The following is a 23634-nucleotide window of genomic DNA, read 5'->3' as shown; positions in this document are numbered from 1 at the left end:
ATTTTTCCTTATAGTGGTTATATGTGGAAAAGAAGAGGGCAGGCCTAGGTAGGGGCAAACTGTTTTCAAACTTAAACCTCTGATTTTCACCTCAGAGGCAGATGAAGTTTTGGGGGAACAAAGGGACTTAAGGGTATGAAAAGATGAGTGTGTGGCCACGCATGAGTAGATAATGCATTTGTATGTGTCTGGAGCCTGTCTGCCATGTCATAACTCTTAAGACTGTCTGCATATGAAGCAGCAGTTTGAGGACCTCTGCCTCATTTAGTTTAAAATAATACTATTAAGATATTCTCTACCCTAAATATAACCCTTTTGGACTTTTATTGTGAGAAATATTTTGCTCTTCCCTGGCCTTATGAATTAAAAAATTTATTTTGTCCTTTGTTTCAGAGTTTTTGTGTGATAAAGATAAAACTTTAACCACAGTGCTGCCCATCGTTCCCACCACTGTGCCATCTCCTACTACAACACCCTCTCCAAAGGAAAAGCCAGAGGTTGGATCCTATTCAGTTGTAAATAGCAATGGGACATGTCTTCTGGCTACCATGGGGCTGCAGCTGAACATTACTCATGATAAGGTGTAGTTTATAGTTTGCCTGTTTTTATTGATACATTCTTTCTGTATCTCCTTTCAAATGTAGTGGGTCCAGACTTCACCCCAAGAGTAGTGTTATTAGAATGACGCAGTTTTAAATAGAGATTTGTGTTGACTTGTAGAGTTTTGATTAATTTGAGTTATTATAACCGTGAAGAGTTAATGTCACTGTCAAGGTGTTGTATTGGCCAGCAGGAAACCTAGTAGTTTAAAGGACTCTTTGGGGTGTAGATTTTTTTTGCCATCAGTAGATCAGAATACGAGCAGTTGATCTTTATTTCAGTTAGTTTAAAATATAACTCCTTCACACTTTTACCTGAACCACACTAGGTGTGGAACAGTGCAGCTGTTTCTCCAGCTATTTGGTGACTTGAATGGTATAGGTAGATAGGCAGATAGAGGTAGGGGTGTACGATGGCACTTCTGGTTGCAGTGCTCTACTGGGGCTACAGAGGGCGTGCCAGCAAACCAATCCCATTTTCAGAGTCCTGGGATTTTAAACAAGCTAGACAGATGGCTCTTGTGCTCCATTAAAAAATGTGTTTTCATTTGGCTCATTATTTGAGGAAGCTTTCCTGTTGTCTTCCTTTTTTTTTTTTAAGTCTTCTGAGTCATAGCTTGAGGACCTGGGCCAGCTTTGAAAGTAAGGTATCAAACACTTAAGTATCCATATCTAGGAGACAAAAGGATTTTTTTGTTCTCCACGAACTTGGTCTTATTAGAGTATAAGGTTTTGCTGTAGATTTTTATGGTTCATCTGTACCTCTCTCCCTCTTCTTCCCCTGAAGGTTGCTTCGGTTATTAACATCAATCCCAACACAACCAACTTCACTGGCAGCTGCCATCCTCAAACTGCTCTCCTTAGGCTGAGCAGCAGCAGCATCAAGTATCTGGACTTTGTCTTTGCTGTGGTGAGTAACGGGTTTATCAAAACTTAGGGGAGCACATCTGAAAGTCTAAAAAGGTGTGTGTGTGTGTGTGTGTGTGTGTGTGTATTTGTTGAGAGGGATAATTACCTCTAATTTCCATTTCAACACTACTCAATTATAAAGTGTATACAGTCCATTGATCCCTGTTAATCCCTCAGGGTCACTTCGATGTTCTGTGGGCTGGACTTGAATTCTGCTCTTCTCTTTTTATGTAGACCTTAGGGTAGGAGTAAGAATTAACCCATATTAAAAAAAAAAGTCTAATCTATCCATATAGATATATGTTACAATAAAGTTTATTTATAAAAGACAAAGTAAGTTCCATAATATTTTCTCTACTATTGGTTAGAAAATTCTCATGTTTGTCTGTTATAATATTTTAGGCTTTTTCAAGGCTATATATTTATAATAGTATCAGTAATAATGATAGCTAACACTTATTGAGTACTCAACTATGTACAAGGCTCTGTGCAAGTACTTTACGTGCATTACGTCAGGATAGTTTATAATGGCAGCATTCAGGTTTTTGTTGTTCATGATCGCATCAAGGGCTGAACCCTAAGCAGAAGTTTCCATGCATGTTCTGCTTCTAGGTAGCGTAAATTGATCATTGGGGACCTTTATTTCCACCTTCTCAGAAGCAGTTGTTACCCCATAATTTTTCAGTGTGTGTGTGTGTGTGTGTGTGTGTGTGTGTGTGTGTGTATGTACACATGTTACAGCAGATTGGAATGGGGAAGAGAGGCTATCAATGAGGGAAAATGTTGGACCACCAAAGTTATTGTATAAGGGCCTAAAAAACAGTTCTGCTTTCAAATCGGATTACTCTTATCTAGGGATGGGGAAATAGTCTCAACGTCTGATATATGAAAAGTTAGGCATGTCTTTGTTTTGTGTCTGAACTTGGTATTTTGAGTCTAAAGCCTCTTTTCTCTATGGAATACATGCTGAGTAATTGAGGATTATATTTTAGAAAGGTTTATAAAAACCTTCCCCTTTCCAGCATTCAAATAATTACTCCGTTGTAGTACATATATGACCAGTGAATCACTATTAAGAATGTCTAGTTAAGCTTGTCATCTTCAGTGTGATAAAAGCAGGCTTCCCAGGTTACCTCACAGAGATTATATTATAGTCAATAAGAATGAAGAAAGTAATATTTTAGATTCACCCCCTTTTGAGTGATTGAGCTTGATCTTTCTAGCTGAGGTAAGATCCTAACAGGAACATGGTTTCTTCTGACTCTCATGGGGAAACATGTAATATTTAATGATTACAATATTTAATTGCCCAGCAGACTATTCTAAAATGTAATTCAAAATAGTGACATTTTAACCATGATATAGGTACTTTGAAAAATCAAGAAACGTCTGCAGTGTCACCAGAGTTCAGTGGGGCCCATCTCACCTTCAATCCTATCATGACACTTACTTCTAAGGATAATTTATTGAATTTGGTGTATATGCAGGATGTTATGGTGGGATACAAAGAGGAAGGCCTGTATTCTTCAGATGCCCATGGATTAGTGGTAAAGATAGCAATGTACTAATAATTACCATTTTTATGGAAGGCCTTGAATGTCATGCTGGCTTTTGGAATTGATTCTTTGGGCAAGTAGAGTGCTGTGGGATGAGTGCTAGACCAGAGGAAGATACAAAGTGCTATAAGAGTGTAGAAGAATGAGCCATTAATTCTAGCTAGGGTAGAGTCAGGAGGGTTTAACAGAGAAGATGGCATTTAAGCTGGACCTTCAAGGATGGGTCAGATTTGTACACATGGGGGAGAAGGTGGGGAGTAAGTGAAAAAGTACAAGCTACCCCTGGATAAAGGAACACAATCAAGACCAGGTGGAGAATGAGACATGTAGCATGTTTAGTGAATGATAAGTTTGGAAGAGTACTTGGGACTAATTGTAGAGAGCCTTGAATGCCAAGCCAAGGAGAGATGCGATAAGGTTGTTCAGGTCCTCTTTATGCTTCCTCCTGAAATTCTCTTAGTCTGCCCCCTGGTTTTCATTCCCTACTGATTCAGGCCTGCATTACTTCTTACCTGGATGTTTCACACAGCCTCCTAACTAGTCCCATCTCTTCCTCCCCTCCCCCAATGTACTTTGGCATCAGCTTGATCTTCCTGAAGCTCAGCTCTTCCTCAGAAACCTGCAGTGGTTCTGTTTTGCCGACAAGAAAACATCTAAATTCCATGCCAGGGTAGTTCACGCCTCCCCTCCCTGCCATGCAATGTAACCTGCATATCCAGCTTTATGATTCCTTCTTTCCCTTTATATGAATCTCATGCTTCCCTTACCCTGTTCCCTGTGCACATCCCAGGCTCTGCAGCCAGACTTCCTGGTGCCAAATCCCAGCTCACCGACTACTGTGTAGCCTTGTGGAAGTTACTCAACACCCTCCATAATTCAGTTACAAAATGGGGTGTTGTAATTCTTCCGTTCCGTGAAGCCTCATATGTAAAGTTTTAAGAACAGCGCTTGTCACTTTGTAAGTTCTCAAATGCTCGTGTGCTTGTGATTATGCTCATTTTCTGACTACCTTTACTCATGTGGTTGCTTTCTCGAATACTCATTTCTGCTTGTTTCCTAATTGAATCCTACCCAATTCAAATGTCCCACCCCTAAGCTTGTGTTATCTTTGCTCCTCCCTTAGTTGGAAGTAACGTCTCGTCTTTTAATTTTCATAACCTATCACTTTTTTGTAATATGGTTATTTATTTATATCTATCTTCTCTTACCCGGCAGATTGCAAACGCGGTGGGGGCAGGAACCATATCTGGTCCATTTTGATGGCTCCCTGGAACACTTAGATATGTTACCTTGTACATACTAAAAGCACTGAAATAATTAGAATGACTGGCTAATCAGATGAGTGCTTCAGAAAGAAAATAGCAGCGAAGGAAAGGTTAGAGCTGGAGAGGCTGAAAGGCAAGGAGCCCCGTTAAGAGGCTGTTGTGATCCAGGCTAGAGGTGGTGAGGGCTCGGAAAGTGATAGAAAGAATAGAATGGAGGGAGTGAATTGCTGAGTGTCTAAGAACCATATGAGCACACCTCTGGTCCAAAAGTTGGAAACAAAATGAAGAGGGAAAGGGTTTCTGTCACGTTTTGAGTCCCTTTACTTAGTTGCAGTTTATTCTACTGGTCCAGGTCTAATCCATGGTTTTATCTTCTGGGTAATAGTATTAGATTGCTTTCTTTCTGTAGACATTAACTGTACCTGTAGACAGTTGTGATGCATTGATTAACTGGAAGCTCTTTTTCACACAGAAAAATGAAAACCGATTCTATCTAAAGGAGGTGAATGTCAGCATGTATTTGGTTAACGGCTCTGGTAAGCAAAACATTGGCCTCTGGGAAAAAGAGTATGGGTTACACTGAAAGAATAGAAACTGTAATTATCTTGTTACCAAATAGTGCCTTATTTAATGGACCAGAAGATTCTATGTCAAAATTGTACTTTGACCATAACTTAAAATCAGTAACTTAGAACTAGAGTGTTCTATCTTTTGCAGTATCCCATATTTTCAAAGCATGGTAGATAATAGTTAACGATGTGAGTGAGTTTTAGACTGTAGAAACATCTATAGAAAGATACGGAACCTAGTGATCTTAAGAATGGCTTTTTGTGGGCAGACCCTGTACCCTAAGCCCCCATATTTCACAGAAAAATCCTGGGGACTGTCCCATTTTTTTGTTGTTGTTGTTGTTGATGGGATAAGAAGTTACTAACATGTTTTTTTTTTCCCCTTAAAGTTTTTAGCATTGCAAATAACAATCTCAGCTACTGGGATGCCCCCCTGGGAAGTTCTTACATGTGCAACAAAGAGCAGACTGTTTCAGTGTCTGGAGCATTTCAGATAAATACCTTTGATCTAAGGGTTCAGCCTTTCAATGTGATGGAAGGAAAGTATTCTACAGGTAAGAATCAAGCAAGTTTTATTAATAATTTATGGTCTTAGGTTGACTGCTGGGTGGCTTTTCCTTTGAGTCATGGGAATATAAGCACTGAAATACAGGAATATGAATTCACCTCTAGACTCTGTTGTAGAGTTCTCATAGCCTTGAGCAAGTTGTGTAACTATATTTAGCTCATCATTTTGCTCAAATTAGATTTGTTTTGTGATCTCAAAACCATTTGCAACAAAGTTTTTAAAGCTAAAACTGAGGAGATTTAAGTGAGCTTTACTTAAGGTGTAGACATTTCTCCATGGGTTGTAGTTTGTGGGAAGGGTGGCACTTGGGAGCAGCAGTTTTTGAGCATCTTGCTCTGCCTTCTTGGGGCCATATTCTCGCTGGAAACATTTTCATACCAGAATTAAAGCAGTTTGGTCTCATTTTGTTAAGACAAAAGATTGCAGTAGGAAAGCCTCAGATATCATGACCTATGTTTTGGCCAGCCAGAAAGATCTGGAGAGTTTTAAAAGCATGTGCCAGTGTGAATGAGGCTTTTTGAAGGTCTACTCAGGGCTAATGGTGGTATTTATCAGATTTTTAGCGAAAGCTTTGTGAAGGGCTTATTACAGTGTGTTTATATGAATATGAAAGATGCATTTGGCATTACAAGATTAAAATTTGCTTGAAGAGGAAAAAGTACATAAAATTCCTTAATTGACTTGTCCTTTAAAAGCAATTACTTAAAATTGACGGTTTGTGGATCACAGTTCTGCCCAGCAGAGCCATCCCAGTCATCCACATCCTTTTTAACAATTAATTCTATAGTTTAGAAGGAAATGTGGAAGCTGTGTTTAAAGTGAACGTGCTGTGAGCTGCTCAGCAGTTTTGCAGTAGTGCTGAACACCTAGCCTGACTTGGTTAGGCCAGAATAAATTGGGCTCTTCACCCTACCATTCTTGTGATTAGAAGGGTTAATCACAATTTAAAAGTACTTTCAAGAATTCATTTCCCCCTTTGTCAGTTTTGCTTACAAACTTCAATTATTTTGATCCTTTAATAGTTTTACTTTTGAGTCTTTATTGATCTCCCCTACATTATTACCTTAATTTTAGGTCCAAATTTGTGTTTAGAACTTAAAATCATTTGCAGTGTAAAATCCGCTCAAGCCTGTTTGTCTAGTCAGCTGTAATAGACATGAGCTGTGGTTTTTCTCTAATTTGAAACTTTGGTTTTTATGTACATAGAATTAGAAATGTCACCCAAAGGAGTATACAACATTTAGTACTGATAATGAATGCGTAATCTATTTGTGGAGCTAGGTTCTTGACTGTGGGTACCTATAAATACAACACACTGGTAATAATTCACTGTTTAGGAGAGGAAATAGACTTTCAGTAAGGTAAGAGTGTTGATTGGATTTTACTGGATCAGACTACTGTCTAGAAATGGGGAAAATAGCCCCTGTGGGCTGCCAGCCCTGACCAGATTGATAAATGTGGTAAACACACTCAAATTAGTAAGAGGTCCCAGTTTCTTGACTTTTGCAGCCACTAAAAGCATATACTTGAAGTCGGGAATCTGCAAACTTTTTCTGTAAAGGCTCAGACAGTAAGTGTTAGGGTTTGGAGGCCATGTGGTCTCTGTCACAATTATTCAGCTCTGCTGTTGTAGCATGAAAACAGCCACAGGCAATAAACAAATGAGTGAGGCTGTGTTCCAGTAAAGCTTTACTTGTGGATACTGAAACTTGAATTTCATATAATTCTCATGAATCACAAAATCATCATCTTTTGTTTTTTTTCCAATCATTTAGAAATGTTCAAAAGGCATTTTTAGCCCTTGGGCCAGATTTGGCTCACGGGCTATAGTTTGCCCGATCTTTGCTCTAAAGGATTCCAGAGCCAGCATGGCTGTTTTAATCCCACAGTTAAACCTTCCTGATCTGCTCCGAGTTTCCCAAAAGACATTCACTCTACCACCAAGAGTCTAATCCTGCTATGTAGCTATGTGGCTAGATTAGCTCTCTTCATTTCTGATAAAGTAATACTCCTATTTTGGAAAGCACTTGGAATATATACAAAGAAATACAGACACATGTATGTGTTTTACTCAGATATAAATGAGTGTATATTCATATATATCTATATATATACACATACATGAATGAAAGGACAAATAAGGTTTAGGATTTTAATTCTAGGACACTGCATAATTTTATGTAGCTTTATCACTAAAATATACCTGTCTTAATTACTTTAAGTTGATCTTATAAGAGCATTTCTGAATTTTGAATATCAACATCTTTTACTTTTGGACATCATTTTTTTTATTATACTCATTATTTGTTACACACTTTTTCTCACCTACAGCCCAAGAGTGTTCGCTGGATGATGACACCATTCTAATACCAATTATAGTTGGTGCTGGTCTTTCAGGCTTGATTATCGTTATAGTGATTGCTTACCTAATTGGCAGAAGAAAAAGTTATGCTGGATATCAGACTCTGTAACACTAATCCACATGTGACTCTGTTACAAAACAATAAAGCAAGTACAAGATCCAAGATCCAACATGCAATACTATTCGATTTAAGGTATATATAGTTGCAGTTCTGATCTTAACAACAGGTGGTACAGAGGATTTTGAACTTAAATAGATAAAAATACCCCTAAAACTATAAACTATAAATTAGTCACATGATTTTGGTTTTCCCAACTAAGGAATTTAAAAGTTATTTCTACAACAAAAAACGTGCAAAATCACGTGGATTATAGATTCTATTTTATTGTCTTGAATTAGTATTGCATTGTTCTCACTTTAAACATTCTGACTGGAAATATACAGCTTAGGAAAGGGTTAACCGCACCTCCACATGTAGTCGATTTGAGACAACACATTCTACGGTGGATTTGTACTTGCTCCTTTGCATTTTTTGGTGATTTTGTTTGCAGGTTAACTTAGCTGCTTTGGCATTGCTGTGTATTTGACTATGAGAGATATGCCAATAGATTTGAACAGGGTCTAATATTATTATGTTCTTAGCAATGCATGCTTTTCTAATGCCTTTTGAATCCATTTGTATTTAACGTGGCTGTAGTGACAAAAGATACAAAAGCTTTAAAATTTTGGAATAGGTGTTAATCTTATTGTTTAATCTTTTTAAGAAAAAAACTGGATATTTCCGTCTTTTAAATTGTAAGACACAAGACTATTCCAACTGGGCATTTCAATCCATTTTCTAGATGTTTTAGAGATAATTGCTAGGCAGTGCCAATTTGGGGTGTTAGTCCCTTGTACCCGTAAATTGGCTTCTACATGCAGTGCTAAAATTAATGTAGATTTCTCTTTAGCTTTCTAGTATCCTTGTTGGTGATGGTTTGTTTTATTCTCTTCTTTTCTTTTCCTTAAAGAAGAAATGCCAGTATGTCCTAGAACCTAGATAAAGAACTTGCACCTAACCCAAAAGTCTTGGCCTTCTCTTTGTTCATGAAAAAGCTGTTCTTTGTTTCCAGCTTGTGTTGATTGCTACAACATTTACTAATTTGGCTTTCACATTTAAATAGTTCTGTGCTAATCAAAACTTACATTATTATTTTTCATTATGGTAGCATCATCATTAATTCATGTACTTTGTGTTCAGCTCTGTGCTCTGGGGAGTTGCACCAATTGTCCATTTAACCTGCACCACCTAATGTTTATATGAGAAAGCAAAACATTTCTGCTTGATAGTTAGCACATCAAGTATTTCTTGCTGCTTTTGTCTTTCTTCCTTTTTTTTTTGGTATTGAGATGGCTGAGCAAATATTAAAAAATTGTTAACATGCAGCAATATATGGCAGGTTCCGTGTTTGGGGGGATGGGAGATTATGTGTGCCTCCCATTCACTAGAAAATGAGATATCTGGGTTCCAAAATGTTGTTTGCGTTGAATAAATTTGGTAGTCTAGTGACACACGCGCAGAGGCAATTGCATGTTAGCATGTGTATGTCTATAACTACCTTTCGAGTTATATTGGCATGATAAATATTTTCTCCCACCTAAATTTGCTCTCTGTTTAGAGTAGCCTGAAAATCTTACTGGCTCAGAATAAGATTCCTGACTAAGCCCCTCTCTAAAAGCTACATTGAGCTGCATTGCCAGCTTAAGGCACTTTTTAAAGGCTAAATATAAATCTGATTTTTTAAAAAAAATTTTTATTTAAATAGTGTTTTAGTGTAAGATTGTTAACGTTGTCAGAATGGATAATGCTTGCAAGAATGTGAGCCTTAGATATTTCTCATGAGTCAAAACAAAGCAGCTTTTTTAAAAAATAAAAATTGGAAGCACAAGTGGGTGGCACACTGGCTTAATGCTGTTAATGTTTCTAAAAGTTTCTACCTTTAGATTATATATCTGATTTATATTAAAATACCTCTAATTAGTACTGTTTTATAGAAAATCTGACCTAATTGAATATTTTTGTATTTTACATGGGCCAGTTTATATGCTATCATTTACACTATCATTTCCTATAGCCATGTGTTCTTTGTACCTTTTGTAGTTTTGCTTTAACGGATTTACACCTTGATGATCTAACACTCTATTTGGTTTCTGGGTGTTTTTCATGGGTTAGCATTTGTATAAAGAAACTGGTCCATGTAAATACTTTCCATGTTTTTTCCTCAGATGTTTAAACCACTAGTTGATGTATGGTATTTCTCTTCAGATATTTGCCTGTCCATTTGCTCAACATATTGCTTCTAAAACAAACAATAAAGATTCTTTTATTTCTTAAGGAAATTTGCTCACATTTCTTTCCCATTGGCTAAAGTCTAGATTTTGTATACTACATAATGGCAATTTCTTCCAAAAGGAAAAACTTAAGAAATGCTTAGAAGTAGAATTAATTATTTCCAGAATGTTCTGTGTATTGCTGTCTGGAAGAGTGGTCCCATACATAGGTCCCTACTGATGTTGGAGTGGCTACAGAGTAAGAATCAGGTCTGGGATGAGACGTGTGTGGCGCGCACTTGTGTGTGTGTGTGTGTGTGTGTGTGTGTAAACTCCCCAGCTGAATCTAATGTTTAGGCAATTAGGAAACCAGTGATCTAGAATATTTATTTCATAGTAAAAGTGACAGAATATCTCTGTACACTTTTCTCAGGTCCTAAATTGAGGCTGATATTTAGTATCTGTACTAGGTCAGCCACACAAACTGACCTATTGATCCGAGCCAAAATAGGATTGTGTGTAATTTTTTTTTTTTGGTGGTACGCGGGCCTCTCACTGTTGTGGCCTCTCCCATTGCGGAGCACAGGCTCCGGACGCGCAGGCTCAGCGGCCATGGCTCACGGGCCCAGCCGCTCCACGGCATGTGGGATCTTCCCGGACCGGGGCACGAACCCGTGTCCCCTGCATCGGCAGGCGGACTCTCAACCACTGCGCCACCAGGGAAGCCCTAATCTTTCTCTCAGATCACCTTAAAATTCTTGAACCTTCCAATTTCCAGATAGCTTCCCAGTCCACCTTAGTATATCACACACACAAATTTAGCAGCCTGGCTAGTCGCTTTCCTCTGGATTACCCAGTTAAGCCACGTGACTGCCAGTTACTCATCAGAGCTCCCAGCTCTACTAGCTACCATGTGACTTGGTCAAGCTACTCAACTGGGGTCTCTCTCGTTTTTTCATCTGGGGACTGAGGGCTGTTAAGTCCTGTTACTCTTATTTCTTTGAGTGATAGTTTTTCATTTCAGTGAAGAAAAATATACATTTGAGTATTTTTAGAAAGAACCTGATTAGAAGCTACATCTTAGGCATCAAGAACATATTTACATACAGTGTAAAACACACCATCTGAAGTTTCTTGCGTTTTTTTAGGAGGAATTATTATGAGACTCAGATATTTTTAGGATTATAGCCTTTTATCTCTGTTTATTTAGATAGATAATGTTACATTGTCTTGGGCTCAGCTCTCTCCTACCTATCTCCTGATCTTTTACCCTGGTATATAACTTTCTGCATCAATAATTACCATATCTTATTTTTGAAACTAGTATAGAGTAGCTTCAAGTTTCTTTTCAGATTCATGTAATATATTTCAAACAGTTTGACTATAGATCTAAAAGGTATATAATAGATAAGATGTCACATAAGGATGTGCTTCTAAATGCTGATTCTTCCAAAGAGAATTTTTGACACATTGGTTTTGAAGAGGTGTTTGTTTTATACTTTATTATAAATGTACATCTTGGCTTTTCAGCCCTCACACTGAAAACTGGATTTGAAAAATTTCTGAACTAACAGAAAATTGAAGATTAACAGCATTTAAAAAATCTACATGAACCTTTCCATTGAAATTTCAATGGTCAATGAAACTTTGTCTTTAAAAATCTTCACTGCTTCCGTGACTATTAAACTCTTCTACAAATACACTTTTCCTTTCCCCAGAAAGGTCTCAAGTGTACATGAGGCAAATAGATCAGGTCAAAATGACTTATAGAATGAGGTTTTCTTTTCTTGGATGTGATTTTATTAAAATTACTGTTCTACCAAAATTTCTTTCATTACCTAAAGAATTTTTAAAGGCCAAATTCATAAAAATCAATTATTATAAATTAATACTTCACATACTGAGAGCATTTTAAGTAAATGACAGCATCTAGAAAGATCTTTGTATTAGCAGAATTGCCTTTTTGATCTACTCTGGGAATATTTGTCTTGCATGAAAGCCTTAAGAAAGCCTTATTGGCAGTATTTATGAAAGTCATTTCAGTACTAGGTCAAATACCCAATTTGGGAAAGAGGACTATGAATTCGTTGCCAGAATAAGAAATTAATCTAATGAATTTTTTAAAAACCAAGTTATATTAAATCCAAGACATAATACTTTATGGTCATGTCACCTAATAGTTTATATGCTGGGTGGTAATTTGGGAAATTGAAGGGGAGGAGCTAACTGGGTGCTCTTAACACCATATATTCACAAGTCACATCTGGCAACCTCAGCTATCTGGATTTTTAACAAAACCAAGAAGCAAGTAAAAAAGATCATTGAGCTGGCAGCCAAAATTGATGTCATAAAGTCCATAAACTCTAGGATTGCATCTTGTTCCCAGTTATTGCCCCAGAGACTAGCAAAAGGCTGGCACATTTCTTACATGCAAACACAATCAGATGTGCCTTGCAGCTATTCATTTTTATTTTCGGCACAGTTCTAATAAGTTTAATTATCTGATTTATCAATCCCTGGTAAATTGCAAGCTAGGAGGAGAACTAGGGCAATAAGAGGCAAGGAAATGGAAAATAGAAGCGGTGGTTCAACACGCTAGCCACCTCCTCTCTCTGCAAACATATCTCCATCTGCACTATCCCTTTCTTCTCCAGTCTCAGTAGGTTTTCTTCTGGTCAGTGCTTCTGGAATCCCATTTCCCCTGCCTCCCAGGAGACTTTGTACCATCGTCTTCAACCTGTAAAATGCTCATGGCTCTTTCCCACATCCTGTAACCACAAGTCTCTTCCACCCTGAAGGTATCCTTTCTTGACCCTGTGTCCCCCTTCTACCTACCTACCTTTCTTCTAAACGTCTCATAACGAGTACTGTGTGTTCCCCATCCCAAGTTCTTGATCTCCTAACCAGTCAATCATTTCCCATTCACTCCTAAACCTGCAACAATTTGACTCCTAGCCCCCACCCTCCGTATTGCTACATCCAGTGGACATTTCTCAGGCGTCTCTAATATTTTACACTGTTCTCCCATGATAATTGAAACTGTTTCCTTCCTTGGCTTCTGTGGCACCATTTTCTACCTGCCTTTCCTACTTTTTCCTGCTCCTTGATTCTTCACGTATTGGTGTTCCCAAGGGTTTTATCTCTGATCCTCTTATTACTCTTATCTGCCCTTGCTGAGAAATATCTTTGTCCCTGGTTTGAACTAGCACGTCAACCACTTGGTTAGGACGTAGGTATCTTAAACTCAGCAGATCTAAAACGGAATGTCTTCCTCTTCCACATATCCCTCTCCACCCTCCCCCGACATGCAAATTTTAAAAATTAAATTTAAAAAAACCCACACAAAAATAACTACAAATAAAACTGAAATGCATATATTCCCCCTGTATTCCCTATCACTATGAATGGCACCAGTGTCTACATAATCAAGGGATTGGAAGCCATTCTACAATATTGTCTCCTCCTACATCTGTTTGGTCAGTTCTGTCTTCTAATTGGATCTCTAGTCCATCCCTTCTGCATCTGCACTTCATTAACCAAGTTCAGGACCATATTATTCGTCATCTGACTTCTAGCAGTAGAGTTGCTTCCCAACTTAATACCTCCAGTCTTCCATCTGCCATAACTTCTGAAAAAAATATCCTGCTTAAAATTCTGCAGAAATTTTTTTGGGGGGGGCCATCAGTATAAGGCCAAACTACCTAGAGCATACGGTGCCTTTGTGAGCTGATCCTAGTACCATTTTCCACCTCTTTTCCAAGAGTACCTCTTTTATTTATTTTTTTCTTTTTGCGGTACGTGGGCCTCTCACTGTTGTGGCCTCTCCCGTTGCGGACCACAGGCTCTGGACGCGCAGGCTCGGCGGCCATGGCTCACGGGCCCAGCCGCTCCGCGGCATGTGGGATCTTCCCGGACCGGGGCACGAACCCGTGTCCCCTACATCGGCAGGCGGACTCTCAACCACTGCGCCACCAGGGAAGCCCCAAGAGTACCTCTTAATCCATTGTTCTAGCTATGCCAACCTGCTTGCATTTCACCCGAAGTGCTGTTTTCTTACCCTCCATAGTTTTGTCTGTGCTTTCTATACCTGGAACACCCTTCACCCATTACCTGCATGGTTAATTCCTACTCATTCTTAAAAATTCAGCTCTGGTGTCACCTCTTTCAAACTGTGTCTTGTGTAACAAGGCTGAGTTGAGTGTGCCTCTGAAATATTTCGATGACACTGTGTGTTCCCTGCCCCTATTACAGCACATTTTGAAATTATAACCGCTGATTTTCTTATCTGACTCCTACACCAGACTGAAATCTTGAGGCAAACAGTTATGCAATCAGGGCCAGTTTATACTTTTTCTTACTACTAAATGGCCCCATATTCCTATGCATTGAGTTCTTACATCTGCTTTATGTAGTTGTTCATTTGGTTCATTTCATTAATACTTCCCAATCTGCAGTGTTCCAGGCACTGTGCTTCTTCAACATCATAACAATTTGCCTCTGAAAGCTCACAGCCTGATCATCAAGGAAAGGCTAATTATATTTATCCATTATCTTCCATTTGAAAAATCTGTGAAGTATGTGATCATTTTATATATCTTTCATCCAAAATGACTGCATTTTTGGGGGTACTTAAAAGTATATGATTTGGTTATTTGGAAAATCACTTTTGTGGAACATCTCATTTGCTGGTAATGAATTCCAATGACTTGTTGCCTTGGTGTAAAAAACAAATATGTGTGTTGGGAAGTATTGTCATATTAACTTAAAATGTACAGATCTGAAATTTTGTCACTGTTTCTGTTCTCAATTGTGCTTTCTCCACATCTAGCTCAAGACTGCAGTGCAGATGACGACAACTTCCTTGTGCCCATAGCGGTGGGAGCAGCCTTGGCAGGAGTGCTTATTCTAGTGTTACTGGCTTACTTTATTGGTCTCAAGCGCCATCATGCTGGATATGAGCAATTTTAGAACCTGCAGTCTGATTGATTATATAAAAATACATGCACATAACAAGATTTTCTTCCCTTTCAGTTTTGAAATACTTTGTTCTTTAAGATTGATATATTGAAACTTTAATTCTTAAATCAGTCCCAGCATTTTGAGATAATTCTTTATTAATAAAAACTGTTAATAGAACAGCATAATTTTTTTTTAAATGTTGTATTTACTGGTCCTGAAGACAAACTTGTTGAAAAGAACATCGGTGTGCAGTGTTTTAAGGTCTATCTTAAGAAGCCTTGGCCAAATTTTGATTCTAACCCAAGATGCCTTAAACTTATTAACATGGCCATTATGAAGATAAAATATGTAGTTGTCTCCTAATGGAATTAATAAATATTGTTTCACTACCGGTGTTCTGTTTCAGTATATAAGAATTATCCTGATTTAAGCTCATCGCAGTGCCTTTGCATATAGTTCATTAAATAAATGTTGATGTGGCATAAATGCCCATCAGATGCTTAAACTTGGTTTTCAGTTGAATGTCCTCAGGACCATCAGCATTTTTTAGGTTATGTGACTTTCTTTGAAGATGAAGTCAGTATCTTTGGCTTGTGATTTTTCCCTAGGTAAAAAACAGACCCAAGAGGCTGCAGCAGAGCTTCAACTGGCTTCAGAATTAGAGTTTTCAAAAAACTGTTTCTTTTTCAGCAATAATAGACAGAAAGGATTCAAGCATATTTAACCAGTTGCCTTTTTAAAAATGTTTTTCTCTTCCTTGGATGCCTGATTAGCATTGCAAGATAGAAATATTCTATGAACTAATTAGGAGAGATTGTGTTGTGTTTCTCTACCTCATCTTGTTGGTCTCTAGAGCATTAAAATCTATTTAGTGTTGTCATCAGACTGGTACTTATGAGCTGTAAGCAGCAGCAATCTCAGAAGGGAGGCAGCGAAGCAAAGCAGCAACTCGGCTCCTGCCTTTTCCAGGACAGCCCCTGTGGGGCAGAGCATAGATGGGGTGTAGACAGAAGCTGTTGGCATGAAAATGAGCTAGATATTCAGCCCCTGTTGAGGCACGCTCCATGTTAGAAGTGCAGCACAGATATTGAATGTATAGACAAATAAATAAGAAGGAAGCTTAATCAGTAGACTCGAGAATTTCACATGGAAGTGATTATTTTATTAATTCATTCTGTGTATATATTGGCTTGTTCAGAATTTTTGTAATTCACTGATTACAGCATTTTGGTACCCAGCTATCAGTCTCTGAAGGCTTTCAGTAAAATACAGTAAATCTTTTTAATAAAAGCTAATGTCATTACTAAAATCTGTTCTATATACTCAGAACCTCAGCAGCATTTTTTTATGAATGACAAAAGTGCAAGAGGAGGAAGAGATAAAATTCGAGGAAAAATGCAAGTTATTATTCAATCATAAATCACACCAAGTATCACATTTTGTTAATTGCATTAGACTTATACTGGAAAGGACCTTAAAGATTCCTTACTATAACCCCATAATTTTTTCAGAAAGAGGAGTGACTTCACTGAGGTTACATATCTAGCGGGCAACAAAACCATTATTAGCATTTTGATTAAAAATTGTCCCAATGAAGTCTAGTCACTCAATAGTAAGAATAGTTTAAACTTGAAACTGGGAGATCAGAACTGGGCACTTTGAGTTTCTGTACTAACTAATTTCAATAAATGACACATGATACCAACTTTGTTTGCTTAAGTATTTTTAAAAGTACTGAATATTGGCTTTTTCAATGGCTCCTATTTTGACCTCTGCTACTTCAAAGCCTAAACCTCCTTGGATGGGATCACAAACATGGGAGGAAAAGAGAAGGGAATGAACACTTGTTGACCTCCTGATGTGTATCATATACTTTAGAAATATCATTTAATCCTCAGATACCTTATAATATAGGTATTCTTCTCCCCCTTTTACAGATGAGGAAAGTGAGGCGCAGTTTAAATTACTTGACCAAGGTCCTTTAGCTAGTAATTGAAGGAATCAAGATTCAAACTCAGTTCTGTCTCAGTCCAGAGCTCAGAAGCTACATTGCATGTGCACACCGCCTTCCTGGTGGTCCAGTGGAGTGGACTGCAATGTCCATTGGACTCTGCTATTATTCTTCCAGGCCACTGCTCAGCTAAAAATAATTACATATAACCTGATAGCTACCTAATGCTTGTATGAAAAAAATTATACTGCATTTTTCTTGATCATGAGTCCTTTTTAACTTAGATGTTATTACTCATACAGAATTCTTATTTGTATTTTCACGATAGCCGTGGCAGGGGAGAAAGGGAGTGGGGAAATACGCAGGTAGTGGTTTTAAGTGAAGATTCCCGCAGTGCTGCTCTTTCCCCGCAGTGCCGCTCTTTCCCTGCAGTGCCATTAGACAATTCAACATAAAATCTTCCCATATTAGGCAAGCACAATTCTTTGTTTTGGACCCTTTCCCGTTCTTCCCTTAACTTCTGCTTTTCGTACTGAGGAATTAGGTGTGATTTGAGATGAAGTGACAGTGAGAGATACAGGAGGATCAGTTGCTTGGAAATACTTGGGTGGACATAGTGGAAAATAAGAAAATAAGGGTAATGCTGTAAAAGACTAACCTATGTACTCTTTCAAAATGCTTGTTTCTTGTTTCTGCTTAATTGCATTCCTTACTAATTTCCTTTCCTTGCTTTCTGTCTGTTCTTTTCTAACAGCTGAAGAATGTTCTGCTGACTCTGACCTCAACTTTCTTATTCCTGTTGCAGTGGGTGTGGCCTTGGGCTTCCTTATAATTGTTGTCTTTATCTCTTATATGATTGGAAGAAGGAAAAGTCGTACTGGTTATCAGTCTGTGTAATCAATTAAATCTAGTGCTTTTTGGGGTTTTTTTTGCCATTAGAAGTTATGTTTTCCATTGGCTAAAAAGCCAGGAAATGCTGTGCAATTGATTGTTTGAGATACGCAGATTAACCTCAGTGAGTTGCTAGCTAACTTGGGCATGAGTAGCACTATTAGGGCCGATTTCTTCTTTTTTTCCTATTTTTTTCTTCCTTTGTAAAAGTGTAATTGAAAGAAAAATTGTGGCTTAGAATATGTTTTTTTTAGTGAATAATGATTCTAAGCCTCTGGATCCAATTATGAAAGCATTTCTACTGAAGTATAATTTTATATGTTGCAGTTACTTGTATTTTGCCTCTTTGACATTATTTGCATAATCAAAGCTGTTAGAGAACTTAACTTGCTTCAGGAAATAAACTCAAGAACATAGTGAATTCGTTTTCATTGGTGGCAAACATAAAATTTGGTTTGTAATAAGACTTAGATTCCGAACCGCCTAAACAAGATTATTTAAATTCTGATTTAATTTTCCTGCTAGTTAAAAAGAAAGAAAGAAAGGAATGTCTTCATAATATTGTATTTAATAGCAAAAGTCTGGCTGTTTTCTTTATTACTGTTAGTGGCTACTATATTTTAACAAGGATGTCGCAACTAAGACTCGGTGCAGCCAAAATAAATAAATAAATATTTTTAAAAAACCCCAAACAAACACGGATGTCTTTTTTTTTTTCCTACTGGAGTTTGGAATATATTGATTACCTCAGACTTTCCATTTATGCTGAAGGATGAAGTAAGATCTATGGCGTTTTTTTTTTAAGGTGTTGATACAGAAAGGGTTATTTTTTTTTTAGAGTTATGATTTAGAATTTTTTTTCCCTTACAGCCTTAACTTGTTCACAAAGTTAATTCATCTTCCACTATAAAAACAAAACAAAGCTTCTCTATTTTGTGTGCCTCCTGTACTCTCTCATCCCCTGTATGAATAAGTTCTAATTGATAATTTTAATGTATTGGTTTCTTTTTTCTCACAGCAGCATGTGCTAACTTTAGAGGCTAGTGGCCCTGAAGTATCATCAGTCAGATGGCTGCCTGGCCAGAGCTGGACCAGGATTGTTCTGTAAATTTGTTGATCTTGATACAGACTTATATCCCTGTAGGGACCTCTAATGGCTCTGGCTACTGGAGTAAGGTACTAGAGGCCACTCCTCCCAGTGTCTGCTTGATTGGCTAGGCTATTGAATTGTCCTTTGATTTGGAAGCACACTGTTGTATTTCTCTAGTGTCCAAATGGCTGCTTTGCACTCCTGTTATTAGCATAAGGCAGATGTTTATTTTATCAAACTATTTTATCTCTATATAACTAAAAAAGAAAAGTTTCCCAAAGATCTGCCTTCACTTTTAAAATGTTCCTTGGATTGGGACTTCCCTGGTGGCGCAGTGGTTAAGAATCCGCCTGCCAATGCAGGGAACATGGGTTCGAGCCCTGGTCCGGGAAGATCCCACATGCCGCGGAGCAACTAAGCCCGTAGGCCACAACTACTGAAGCCCATGTGCTTAGAGCCTGTACTCCACAACAAGAGAAGCTACTGCACCTCAAGAAGAGTAGCTCCCGCTCACCGCAACTAGTGAAGGCCTGTGCGCAGCAACAAAGACCCAACACAGCCAAAAATAAATAAATTTTAAAATGTTCCTTGGATTAAAAAATTAAGCCTAAACCTTAAATAAAGTTAGTTATTACATCCAAGGATTAGGTCCCCATCTACCTCTTAGCACAATGCAGATGCTCACCACTGTATTGCTGCCATTAACTGATGCCAGAACTCTTTGCCGATAAGTGAAGTTGGAAATTTTTGTTTTTTTTTTTAAAAAGAAAATTCATCAACATCTTTCTTTACTATCTTTATATGCAGTGCATCTCAAAAGCATATATTCCAAACTGGAGTAGAAATAGATTGCTCAACTACATTTCCCTTAGAACTCTCTGGTTCTGACTTGTAGACTCAAGCTCTCCTCTCTTTGCTAAGTATATAAAGAATGTTTCCTTTTAAAATGTTCTCCTTTGAAAACAATTGCTTATTTGTTATTTGGTCAAAATGATGGCATCATAAAGAACAGTGGCTTTGTTTCAAAAAATATTTTTGAGATGATTGTCTAAAAGCCAGATTATTTAAATCAGCTTGTGACCTTGCTAGGTATATGGATTGGAAAATTCAGATACATTCAAAATTATGGGTTCATTTAAAAGTTTTCTACTTTTGGGGTAGGAGACTAACATCACTAATTCTTCATTGGGTATCATGGTTTTATCTTAGATAATTAGCAAACATGTTTTAATTCTTTGAGAATTAAGATTAATTGAAATATAAAATATTAACAGAGGGTTCAAACAATAACTGCTTCAACTCCAATAAAATACAGGAAGCCCAAAATCTATGAACTGAGTGTTCAATAAGCTTTGCTCACTGAGTTCATTTTTATTGTCAGTACAACAGGGGGGTCAAATAGTAGGACTTTGAACTCATAAAGAATTGTTTTTACCTAAGCTTCTTTGGAAGAACTGATGCCTGCTGCTACCTAAAGTTTTGTATATATCAATATAGTAAACTAATTAATACCTACAAAATAAATACTGTGGTACTCCTGTTTGATCTGATGTGTGTCAATTTTAGATTGATGGATTAAAATATAATAAAGATCATACAATCTATATCACTATGGATAACTTCATTTTTATTCCATGTTCTCAGTCTTAAGAGCTTGGATTGATTTATAAAATCTAAGTTCCTCAAATTATTGTCTTTTGAATTGTCAGTAGGACTCATATGATCTCATAGGTCTGCAAATTAACCAAGTGCCGTCATTAAGAAGGCATTAGAACCTTTAATGCAGACATTTCAAATATGGGGGCCTATGTAGTCATGAAAATTACAAGAAAGTATTGAAAATAAAATATGGAAATCAAATTTAAGAGCTTCATAATAAATGTACTTTGAGCATATTATGTCTGCATTGATATAATGTACTCACTGTTGAAGTTCATTCCATTCTGAGCAAGATACACCTCAGGGATATGACGGGCTGAGAAGGAGCTATCCATTTTCTGAAAATTCCTTATAACCCAGCCTAATGCTTAAATGTTATATGATTGGATTAAATGACATACATTCCTTTTTACATAAGAGACATTTTTGGTGGGAGAAGGAATTGAACTTTGGATCTCTCCACAGTTCCTGAGTAACAGGGTTTCATTTTCTGATAAATGTTTAGTGGCTTCTAATTCAGTCCAAAAATGGCCTTACCTTGCATTTGTGGGACTGGGGAGGGGGTTCTCAATAGAACCTGTCTTGTCTCAGCTTTGCTGAATATATTGCGCAACTCTGCACCTCATAGAGCCTCTGAAAGAAGCACTTTAAGATTATTGATAGCAAGTAGAGTGGTTCTATGTATGTTGCCATGTATCTAAAAAGTCAACTTGGAGGTCCATCTTTTTAAATTCAGTGTGTACACTGTAATGCTAGAACTGCCTAATTCTAAGGAAACGTTGCGCTTTCTCTTTGCTTTTATTGTCTGTATGTATTTTGATGGCAGTTGTAAATTTGAGTTCCTCTCTTTCAAGAGATAATGAACAGGAGAAATCTTGGTATACAATACATTTTTAGTAGGAAAATGCAGCTATAGTTTTATTTGTTTATTTTATAATTTTTTATTTATTATTGTCTTTGGCTGCGTTGGGTCTTCGTTGCTGCGCGCGGACTTTCTCTAGTTGCGGCGAGCGGGGCCTACTCTTTGTTGCGGTGCGCGGGCTTCTCATTGCAGTGGCTTCTCTTGTTGCGGAGCACGGGCTCTAGGTGTGCGGGCTTCAGTAGTTGTGGCTCGTGGGCTCTAGAGCGCAGTCTCAGTAGTTGTGGCGCACGGGCTTAGTTGCTCCGCAGCTTGAGGGATCTTCCCGGACCAGGGCTCGAACCCTTGTCCCCTGCATTGGCAGGCGGATTCTTAACCACTGTGCCACCAGGGAAGCCCTATAGTTTTATTGAGCAGTTACAATGCTGTGCACTTTACACACATTTCATTTAATCCTCATAGCAACTCTCTGAGGTTGGGCAGTATCATTCCCAGTTTACAGAGGAGGTAACTGAGGCTTGAGTTGGTTACTTAACAAAAGTCCCACAAAGAGTAAGTAACAAAACTGACATTTGAGCCCAGCTCCGTCTGCCTTCAAGGACCATACTCTTAACCACTATGCATCCTGGCTGCTAAGAAGCAAAAGATTTTTTAAAAACCATGTACCTTACATTAAATGGTTACAGAAATCTGACTTCTGTACTCTTCTGTCCTACATGTAGTTACCCTGTAAATGTTCTTCCGTATTCTTAAAATAACTTTAGTTTTGTCCAGCCCACTTGAAGCAAGGACGGATGCTGTGGCAGCATGCCTTCTGAAAGATCAAACCAAGGCCAGTTTGTGCTGTACCTCATTAGTAATGTTAAGCCCTGAATGTCACTCTTTTTTTCAGAGTAGCTTCATCTAGTTATTCTGATCACGTATCATTATCATTCTGCCCTCAAACTGTTCTGCACCATGAATCATTTTGACTGTGCATTAGTGTGTTTAAGAGACTAAATGGAACTGTCTCTCTCCTCACTTTACCTAAATTAATGCCATCTCTACCCCCCAGCCGTCCGCCAGCCTTAAGTGCAGTGTAGCCATGACACTCGGCAATCCTTGCTAGGTGGTTGTGAGCCCCAATACGCAGTTCCTACTCTTAGATCTAGAGCCTTTTTGAGAGGATTTCAAGAAATCCTTATCCACATACTTAAAGTTTCCAACTATAAGCTGCAGCACTTCCCCCTCCCACCTCATTTACCCTCCTGTACTCGCTTCTCTCCAGCCATAATGGCCCTCTTGCTACCCCTCAAAGACCCTAAGGGTGCCCTCACTTCAAGGCCCTTGCAATTGCTCTGCCTTCTACCTGGAAAGATATTCCCCCAGCTATCCTCATGGCTCACCCTCTAATCCCATGCAGGTCTCTTCAAATGTCACCTAGTCAGGGCAGCATTCCCTGTGCACTCTGTCTAATAGAGCACTCCCTGCCCCCACCACTTCCCATCCCCCTTACTCTGTTTCACTTCTGTTACTTACCACCTCTTACCATCTGACATACTATATACTTGTTAATCTGTATTTCATGTTTGTCTCCTACTAGAAGGTAAACTTCATGAGAGCAAGAATCTTTGCTGTGTTTACTAGTCCGTCCCAGTCCCTAGAACAGTGCCTTGCACATAGTTCACACTGAAGAAATATTTGCTGATGGATGAGTGGTCATCTTGTGTAATAGCTAAACACTTATTAAGCACTTTCTACCTTATTTCATCAAATCTAAGATGCCATCAGTTGTAAGATAAATACTGCCAATTAAACTGTGAGAGACCTACTGGTTTCAAAAATGTGAAAAAAGTACATCTTTTTTTTTTTCCTTTTTGGCCACACCACGCAGCATCTCAGTTCCCCAGCCAGGGATTGAACCCGGGCCACGGCAGTGAAAGCCCGGAATCCTAACCACTAGGCCACCAGGGAACTCCCAAAAATGTATGTCTTAGAGTTGATATGTACCAGGCACTGTGGAGAGTGCTGTATGTGGATTATAACACCATTAATCCATTGAATGCATCTGGGATTCAGACCCAAGTGGTCAGAGCCAATGCCTTTCA

General features: G+C 38.2%; 1 protein-coding gene across 3 annotated transcripts in view; it reads left to right on the top strand.

Annotated features, from left to right (window-relative positions):
* The window catches only part of LAMP2 (lysosomal associated membrane protein 2), a 37780-nt gene extending 17184 nt beyond the window's left edge, over positions 1–20596 (top strand). The window contains exons 5-9 of one of the 3 annotated variants that reach the window (XM_082680802.1): positions 394–581; positions 1387–1509; positions 4802–4865; positions 5288–5452; positions 17803–20596. In XM_082680802.1, coding sequence (XP_082536928.1) covers positions 394–581; positions 1387–1509; positions 4802–4865; positions 5288–5452; positions 17803–17945 — 683 coding nt within the window. In that variant the 3' untranslated portion in view covers positions 17946–20596. Of the gene's footprint in view, positions 1–393; positions 582–1386; positions 1510–4801; positions 4866–5287; positions 5453–7797; positions 10196–14966; positions 15487–17802 lie in introns of those variants that run through there. The other 2 variants (XM_082680800.1, XM_082680801.1) reach the window with 2 other exon arrangements.
* The last annotated feature ends 3038 nt before the right edge of the window (positions 20597–23634 follow it).

The sequence above is a fragment of the Grampus griseus genome (assembly GCF_964374135.1).
Source record: "Grampus griseus genome assembly, chromosome: X".
Classification (NCBI taxonomy): Eukaryota; Metazoa; Chordata; class Mammalia; order Artiodactyla; family Delphinidae; genus Grampus; species Grampus griseus.
The sequence above is the reverse complement of the archived record's forward strand: the minus strand, read 5'-3'. Positions and strand labels throughout refer to the sequence as shown.